This window comes from Gadus macrocephalus, chromosome 12 (genome assembly GCF_031168955.1).
Source record: "Gadus macrocephalus chromosome 12, ASM3116895v1".
Lineage (NCBI taxonomy): Eukaryota > Metazoa > Chordata > Actinopteri > Gadiformes > Gadidae > Gadus > Gadus macrocephalus.
Window position 1 is genome coordinate 2,345,442 of NC_082393.1, and position 9,226 is coordinate 2,354,667.

A 9,226-nucleotide genomic window follows, 5' to 3' on the forward strand; every position below is an offset into this window, starting at 1 on the left:
GGCATCAAATAAAATTAGCCAAACACTTGCATCACAATTTATTTGATGTATATACACACACACTATATATCTATATAGTGTGCATCACCCAAGTGGGTGCTACATATTGGTGGTGGTTAGTGAGGTCCCCCCTTCACTTTAGGCGTCTTTGAGTGTTATTAATTATTATTCTTCTTCATGTTTAACCTCTGTTTTCCTTTTATTCCTAGTCTGTTTTACATAGTTTTGAATGATGACTATATGCTCTGTAAGGTGACCTTGGGTGTCTTGAAAGGCGCCTCTAAATTAAATGTATTATTATTATTATTATTATTATAGGATATATATAGCTCTGGACTACCACCATCCAGGTTGCCCAGTCCCAAAGCTTTCTCTATCGGCTCAGGCTGCCTACTGTTAATACGTGTTTTCAGGTTGATGTAAGGTGCGATTTAAAAAGAAAAAGATCAATTATGTGGTATATTATGTTATTCATGAACATTTTGGAAGCAAAACATGCAAGAATTAAATCTCCCACACGGCAACAATCAGTCAATTTGCATATTGTGTTCTACAGTTTTTTTAAATAAATTAGATTTTTTCCGCCTTGCACTTTTACTACTTTTGTCTGGAAAATTCCTTAATATCAGTATTTCTGCCAGCAGAATTGGATTTTAAATTCAGAGCTACTGTGACATTTCATCAAGTTCTGAAGTGTCTTTGTGAAGTTGTTTTATTCTGTATATTTTATCTATATTCTTTTCTAAGAATTTGAAAAGTAAATATGTAGCTTTTCATAGAAGGTGGCAGATGGTTGTAACACTGATGTGGGAAGCTGCTGGTAGCTGTGCTATTATGGTATGCCCCCCCCCCCCCCCATACAGCAGTGACGTGTCTAAAAGCTTACATTACAGTTAATTTGCCAAAAAGCAGGCAGAAGGTTGAAAAGTCAGGGAACTGTGTGTCCGTGGGGGCGGAGCCAGGTGTTACGAGAGGAGCCAGGTATTAGGGGCGGAGCCATATGTTAGGGGAGGAGCCAGGTGTTAGGGGAGGAGCCAGGTGTTAGGGGCGTTGCCATGTGTTAGGGGAGGAGCCCGGTATTAGGGGCGGGGCCAGATGTAAGGGGAAGAGCCAGGTGTTAGGGGAGGAGCCAGGTGTTAGGGGCGGAGACAGGTGGGGAGGAGAGGAGAGGACGTCTCGTTCAGGAAACGAAACTTAGCCCCTAGGCTGCCGCCTATAGCCTGTGCATTAAATCTGCATCCGCCCCTGACGCTTGCCCAGTCTTCAGTCCCTCCCGCCGTCTCTTCCTCAACTCACTGGTGGCGTGGTGGACCGGCTCAGTCCTCTGGAGACATTGCCTCCCAACATGTCAACAACAATGTGTGGCAACCCGCCTTCTCCAGTGAACCGCCTCCTCCCCAAAACAGGACACAACTTTGCTGGGCAAAAGCCAAAAAGGCATGTTTAATCCAAAATCAAACAGTCTCATACTAAAAATAACACCTCAACGAAAAAACCTGGGAGGAATCGACGGCCCTATCCCCCGTGGGTGGTATTCTGCCCCCCACGGGGACCGGTATCTCCTTGCCCGAGCCACCTAAAGGGAATTCAAGCTGGTGGACATGGACGTCATTGATGGCTCCTGCGCACTCGGACGAACCATCGCAAAACTGCCCAAATATCCATTCATGTATTTTCCTGAACCCACTTATTTCGGAAAAAGGGAAGGTTTACGTAAAGACACGTAAGAGCTTCCGAACCTCGATCTGCTTTGAAGGCGGCGTACGCTCACGCTTAGGCGCTACGCGTGTTCCCGACGGCGACCGTTCACTGCTTGGGACCCTAAAAGTTCTTCACAGCAGGGTTTTTTTATTTGATCAGAACTAAACAGAACTTAGTAGGATCAGTTTCAAGTTTGTATGCCTTTTCCTTGATGCCTATCACCTACTAACCTTTTGCTTTTATTTATGAGAAGCACCTACAGTATTGCCACTGTATGTAAGGCAACGCTTGCCCATATCTAGAGCTGGTTTACCAGTACACAACGTTTAAAACTGTCATGCCAACAGATGTTACAACGTCAATCAATGGTAAACTATGTGATATGATGGTTGATTCTTTTATGTTGAGTAAAACGTTCATGTTCTGCCATGTTCATGCGCGTCACTAGTAAACCATACGTCACCAACTGGGCAACTTTTTTTATCAAAATTTGGCCCAAGTTGTTGAACAGAAGTAGAATCATAACAGCGTCAGAAGGTGTCGTTGTGGATCGGTCGCGAAAATGTTTTTTCCATAATTTCCAGCGAAGTGAACGCACCAAAAAGCAAACGTTACTCACCCATCTTCCAACACTCCTAACGGCATTCGTCAGCCAACCAACCGCCAGATCCAATGCGAGGACCATAGAGGACCAATCCTCCAGAAAGAACTCAACAAAAGCTATCATAATACTATTTTATGCAAGGCACATGATAACATTGATATTTTTAGATGCAAAATAGTTTAAAAAAAAAACAGACCAACCTCTTCCAGTGTAGAGTTAAATATTATTTAACATTTTACATTATTTAACATTTATCATATACATTGTATTTACTTTTTTTTAATCAAATATTTTTAAATCATTGCTTTCTCTTGTATGATACATTTTCATATATCATTTTACAATGATGTTTTCTTTGATGTCCAGTTGTGTTTCTTTTCAACACTAATAAAAGCAATGAGTCGAATTTCCATAACTAGACGGCCAGTCTTTGGTTGATTTTCACCGTCAGCATGTGAAACGTTCCGGGAGGGAACCGACTGCTGAGCACCTAAGAGGAGAAAGAAAATGGGTCAAATTAAGGCATCAGTTAAAGACAAAAAGCATAACACCGGCTGTCGAAAGGAGGCCACTGGTAATACATCTTACAAAATAGTTCAGGCAAGTAAGAGATCCGATGTCTTACCTGATCAAGGAGTGTAGCTATGGTTCCATTGCTGACTTCCCCACAGGAGATCATCTTGACTTGAAAGAACGCCTTGACTGGGAGGAGAAATGCAGGTGCAAGAAATTAAAAAATGGAGTATCTTCAGTTATGAATTTACGGACGAAATGTGGTGCAACAGGCCTGACAACAACCAGCTAATTCTTAAAGGAGCAACACAATGTTTTATTCAATGTGCCTATTCTGTCATAAAAAGGATAGATTTGTTTAAAAAATAAATGATGCAAGCAACAGTTTTGCAACATGTTTCTGTGCACACACCATACGTCGTCGTTGGAACTGCAGTTGTTGTGGAACCTCCAGTTGTTGTAGAACCTCCGGTTGTAGTGGAACCTCCGGTTGTGGACCCCCCGGTTGAAGTGGAACCTCCAGTTGTTGTGGACCCCCCAGTTGTTGTTGAACCTCCGGTTGAAGTGGAACCTCCGGATGAAGTGGAACCTCCAGTTGTTGTGGAAACTCCGGTTGTTGACCCCCTGGTTGAAGTTGAACCTCCAGTTGTTGTGGACCCCCCAGTTGTAGTGGAACCTCTGGTTGTGGACCCCCCGGTTGAAATGGAACCTCCAGTTGTTGTGGAGCCTCCGGTTGTGGACCCCCCGGTTGAAGGTGAAACCCTGGTTGTGGACCCCCCGGTTGTTGTGGACCCCCCGGTTGTTGTGGACCCCCCAGTAGTGATGGAACCTTTGGTTGTGGAACCCTTGGTTGAAGTGGAACCTCCAGTTGTTGTGGAACCTCCGGTTGTAGTGGAATGTACGATTGTAGCGGAACCTCCGGTTGTATGAGAATCTCCGGTTGTAGTGGAACCACCAGTTGTTGAGGAACCTCCGGTTGTAGTGGGACATACGATTGTTGTGGAACCTCCGGTTGTTGTAGAACCTCCGGTTGTTGTGGAACATCCGGTTGTTGTAGAACCTCCGGTTGTTGTGGACCCCCCGGTTGTGTTGGAACCTTTGGTTGTGGGACCCTTGGTTGAAGTGGAACCCCCAGTGGTGGACCCCCCGGTCGTAGTGGAACCTCCGGTTGCTTTGGAACCTCCAGTTGTTGTGGAACCTCCGGTTGCAGTGGAATGTAAGATTGTAGCGGAACCTCCGGTTGTATGAGATTCTCCGGTTGTAGTGGAACCACCGGTTGTTGAGGAACCTCCGGTTGATTTGGGACGTACGATTGTTGTGGGACCTCCGGTTGTTGTGGATCCTCCCGTTGTTTTGGACCCCCGGGTTGTTGGGGAACTTCCGGTTGTGGAACCTCCGGTTGTGGACCCCCCGGTTGTAGTGGAACCACCGGTTGTAGTGGAACCTCCGGTTGTAGTGGAATGTACGATTGTAGCGGAACCTCCGGTCGTATGAGATTCTCCGGTTGTAGTGGAACCACCAGTTGTTGAGGAACCTCCGGTTGTAGTGGGAAGTACGATTGTTGTGGACCCCCCGGTTGTTGGGGAACCTCCGGTTGTCGTAGAACCTCTGGTTGTTGTGGAATTTCCGGCTGTTGTAGAACCTCCGGTTGTTGTGGAACCTCCAGTTGTGGAACCTCCGGTTGTCGTGGAACCCCCGGTTGTAAGGGAACGTATGATTGTTGTGGAACCTCCGGTTTTAGTGGAACCTCCGGTTGAGGAACCTCCGGTTGTGGAACCTCCGGTTGTGGACCCCCCGGTTGCAGTGGAACCTCCGGTTGTAGTGGAACCACCGGTTGTAGTGGAATGTAAGATTGTAGCGGAACCTCCGGTTGTATGAGATTCTCCGGTTGTAGTGGAACCACCAGTTGTTGAGGAACCTCCGGTTGTAGTGGGAAGTACGATTGTTGTGGACCCCCCGGTTGTTGGGGAACCTCCGGTTGTTGTGGAACCTCCAGTTGTGGAACCTCCGGTTGTCGTGGAACCTCCGGTTGTAAGGGAACGTATGATTGTTGTGGGACCTCCGGTTGTAGTGGAACCTCCGGTTGAGGACCCCCCGGTTGAAGTGAAACCTCGGATAGTCGTGGACCCTCTGGTTGTGGACCCCCCGGTTGAAGTGGAACCTCCAGTTGTTGTGGAGCCTCCGGTTGTGGACCCCCAGGTTGAATTTGAAACCCCGGTTGTGGACCCTCCGGTTGTTGTGGAACCTCCGGTTGTTGTGGACCCCCCAGTTGTGGTGGAACCTATGGTTGTGGAACCCTTGGTTGAAGTGGAACCTCCAGTTGTTGTGGAAACTCCGGTTGTTGACCCCCCGGTTGAAGTTGAACCTCCAGTTGTTGTGGAACCTTCATTTGCTGCGGAAACTTTGGCTGTTCTGGAACCTCCGGTTGTTGTGGAACCTGCGTTTGGTGTGGAAACTTTGATTGTTGTGGATCCTCCGGTTGTAGTGGAACATACGATTGTTGTGGAACCTCCGGTTGTAGTGGGACTTCTGGTTGAGGACCCACCGGTTGAAATGGAACCTCCAGTTGTTGTGGAGCCTCCGGTTTTAGTGGAATGTACGATTGTAGCGGAACCTCCGGTTGTATGAGATTCTCCGGTTGTAGTGGAACCACCAGTTGTTGAGGAACCTCCGGTTGTTGTAGAACCTCCGGTTGTTGTGGACCCCCCGGTTGTGATGGAACCTTTGGTTGTGGGACCCTTGGTTGAAGTGGAACCCCCAGTGGTGGACCCCCCGGTTGTAGTGGAACCTCCGGTTGTTGTGGAACCTCCGGTTGTAGTGGGACGTACGTTTGTTGCGGAACCTCCGGTTGTTGTGGACCCCCCGGTTGTTTTGGAACCTCCGGTTGTTGTGGAACCTTTGGTTGTGGGACCCTTGGTTGAAGTGGAACCCCCAGTGGTGGACCCCCCGGTCGTAGTGGAACCTCCGGTTGTAGTGGAATGTACGATTGTAGCGGAACCTCCGGTTGTATGAGATTCTCCGGTTGTTGTGGACCCCCCGGTTTTTGGGGAACCTCCGGTTGTTGTGGAACCTCCGGTTTTGTAAACTCCGGTTGTGGACCCCCCGGTTGAAGTGGAATCTCCAGTTGTTGTGGAACCTCCGTTTGGTGTGGAAACTTTGATTGTAGCGGAACCTCCGGTTGTATGAGATTCTCCAGTTGTTGTGGAACCTCCGCTTGTAGTGGAACCTCCGGTTGTATTGGGACGTATGATTGTTGTGGACCCCCCGGTTGTTGGGGAACCTCCGGTTGTTGTAGAACCTCTGGTTGTTGTGGAACTTCCGGTTGTTGTAGAACCTCCGGTTGTTGTGGAACCTCCAGTTGTCGTGGAACCTCCGGTTGTAAGGGAACGTATGATTGTAGCAGAACCTCTGGTTGTATGAGATTCTCTGGTTGTAGTGGAACCACCGGTTGTTGAGGAACGTCCGGTTGTAGTGGGACGTACGATTGTTATGGAACCTCCGGTTGTTGTGGACCCCCCGGTTGTTGGGGAACCTCCGGTTGTTGTGGAACCTCCGGTTGTTATGGAACCTCCGGTTGTTGTGGACCCCCCGGTTGTTGGGGAACCTCCGGTTGTTGTGGAACCTCCGGTTTTGTAACCTCCGGTTGTGGACCCCCCGGTTGAAGTGGAACCTCCAGTAGTTGTGGAGCCTCCGGTTGTTGTGGAACCTCCGTTTGGTGTGGAAACTTTGGTTGTTATGGAACCTCCGGTTGTAGTGGAATGTACGATTGTAGGGGAACCTCCGGTTGTATGAGATTCTCCGGTTGTAGTGGAACCACCAGTTGTTGAGGAACCTCCGGTTGTAGTGGGACCTCCGCTTGTAGTGGAACCACCGGTTGTTGTAGAACCTCTGGTTGTTGTGGAACTTCCGGTTGTTGTAGAACCTCCGGTTGTTGTGGAACCTCCAGTTGTCGTGGAACCTCCGGTTGAGGACCCCCCGGTTGAAGTGGCACCTCGGGTAGTCGTGAACCCCCCAGTTGAAGTTGAAACCCCGGTCGTGGACCCCCCGTTTGTTGTGGATCCTCTGGTTGTTTTGGAACCTCTGGTTGTTGTGGAACCTCCGGTTGTGGACCCCCCGGTCGAAGTGGAACCTCCTTTTGATGTGGAACCTCCGGTTTTAGTGGAACGTCCGGTTGTTGTGGAACCTCCGGTTGTAGTGGAACTTCTGGTTGAGGACCCCCCGGTTGAAATGGAACCTCCAGTTGTTGTGGAGCCTCCGGTTGTGGACCCCCAGGTTGAAGGTGAAACCCTGGTTGTGGACCCCCCGGTTGTGGTGAAACCTTTGGTTGTGGAACCCTTTGTTGAAGTGGAACCTTCGGTTGTTGTGGAACCTCCGTTTGGTGTGGAGACTTTGGTTGATATGGAACCTCCGCTTGTAGTGGGACGTACGATTGTTGTGGATCCTCCGTTTGTTGTAGAACCTCCGTTTGTTGTTGACCCCCCGGTTGTTGGGGAACCTCCGGTTGTTGTAGAACCTCTGGTTGTTGTAGAACCTCTGGTTGTTGTAGAACCTCTGGTTGTTGTGGAACCTCCGGTCGTAGTGGAACCTCCGGTTTTGGAACCCCCAGTGGCGGACCCCCCGGTTGAAGTGGAACCTCCGGTTGTTGTGGAACCTCCGTTTGGTGTGGAAACTTTGGTTGTTATGGAACTTCCGGTTGTGGGGGAACGTATGATTGTTGTGGAACCTCCGGTTGAGGACCCCCCGGTTGAAGTGGAACCTTGGGTAGTTGTGGACCCTCTGGTTAAAGTTGAAACCCTGGTTGTGGACCCCCCGGTTGTTGTGGACCCCCAGGTTGTGGTGGAACCTCTGGTTGTGGAACCCTTGGTTGAATTTGAACCTCCCGTTGAAGTGGAACCTCCAGTTGTTGTGGAAACTCTGGTTGTTGACCACCCGGTTAAAGATGAACCTCTGGTTTTGGACGCCCCGGTTGATGTGGAACCTCTGGTTGTTGTGTATCCCCCGGTTGAAGTGGAACCTCCGGTTGTTGTGGAACCTTCATTTGCTACGGAAACTTTGGCTGTTGTGGAACCACCGGTTGTTGTGAAACCTGCGTTTGGTGTGGAAGCTTTGGTTGTTGTGGATCCTCCGGTTGTAGTGGAACGTACGATTGTTGTGTAACCAGCGGTTGTATTCGACTGTAAGATTGTTGTAGAACCTCCAGTTGTTGTGGAACCTCCGGTTGTAGTGGAACCTCCGGTTGCAGTGGTACGTACGATTGTTGTGGAACTTCTGGTTGTTGTGGAACCTCCGGTTGTCATGGAACTTCCGGTTGTAGTGGAACCTCCAGTTGTTGTGGAGCCTCCGGTTGTGAACCCCCCGGTTGAAGTTGAAATCCCGGTTGTGGACCCCCTGGTTGTTTTGGAACCTCCGGTTGTTGTGGACCCTTCGGTTGTGGTGGAACCTTTGGATGTGGAACCCTTGGTTGAAGCCGAACCTCTGGTTGTTGTGGAACCTCCGTTTGGTGTGGAAACTTTGGTTGTTATGGAACCTCCGGTTGTAGTGGAATGTACGATTGTAGCGGAACCTCCAGTTGTATGAGATTCTCCGGTTGTAGTGGAACCCCCACTGGTTGAGGAATCTCTGGTTGTAGTGGGACGTACGATTGTTGTGGAACCTCCCATTGTTGTAGAACCCCCGGTTGTTGTGGACCCCCCGGTTGTTGGGGAACCTCTGGTTGTAGTGGAACCTCCGGTTGTGGACCCCCTGGTTGAGGTGGAACCTCGGGTTGTTTTGGAACCTTCGTTTGTCGCGGAATCCCCGGTTGTAGTGGAACGAACGATTGTTGTGGACCCCCCGGTTGAAGTGGAACCTCCGGTTATGGATCTTCCAGTTGATGTGGAACCTCCGGTTGTTCTGGAACCTACGGTTGTGGACCCCCTGGTTGAAGTCGAACCTCCAATAGTTGTGGAACCGCCGGTTGTTGTGGAACCTCCGTTTGGTGTGGAAACTTTTGTTGTTGTGGAGCCTCCAGTTGTAGTGGAACGTATGATTGTAGTGGAACCTCTGGTTGTCGTGGAACCTCCTGTTGTTGTGGAACCTCCGGTTGTAGTGGTATCTCCGGTTGTCATTGGGCCTGTGGTGGTTGGGGAACCTACGGTTGTGGAATCGAATATAATAATAAAATAATGTAAATATATAAAATAGAAATAGAAATAGAAAAAAGGCATTACCATTGTGTTAAATTAAATTTTTTCCCTTCCTTATATCGATTCCTGAACCTGAGGATTGGCCAATACGAGTATATTCCGATACAGCATCCAGCATTGTAAGTACTAATTGCCCTTGTTCTTATCGAAGGGTTCTCTTACAATGCCAACAATGCTAAGTTGTAAGATGTCGGTTCATGCCTATTTTTGTGCAATTTCTACT

The 9,226-nt window shown here is 49.0% G+C and overlaps 1 protein-coding gene across 1 annotated transcript; it reads right to left on the reverse strand.

The window, feature by feature from the left end:
- Positions 1-2,300: 2,300 nt before the first annotated feature.
- Positions 2,301-3,864, reverse strand: LOC132469727 (probable ATP-dependent RNA helicase ddx42). Its single transcript, XM_060067737.1, has 3 exons — positions 3,231-3,864; positions 2,931-3,007; positions 2,301-2,795 (listed from the first exon to the last, which is right to left on the reverse strand). Exons 1-2 carry the CDS (start codon positions 3,860-3,862, stop codon positions 2,935-2,937), a joined length of 705 nt encoding a protein of 234 aa, XP_059923720.1. The 5' UTR covers positions 3,863-3,864; the 3' UTR covers positions 2,301-2,795; positions 2,931-2,934.
- Positions 3,865-9,226: the final 5,362 nt, after the last annotated feature.

Excerpts from the sequence above, each read along its gene's own strand:
- LOC132469727 (XM_060067737.1), bottom strand. The coding sequence starts at position 3,862 with ATGTTCCACAACAACCGGAGGTTCTACAACAACCGGAGGTTCCACAAC. Across the intron at positions 3,008-3,230 it reads AGTTCCAACGACGACGTATG|TCAAGGCGTTCTTTCAAGTC; the intron begins GTGTGTGCACAG and ends TTCTCCTCCCAG.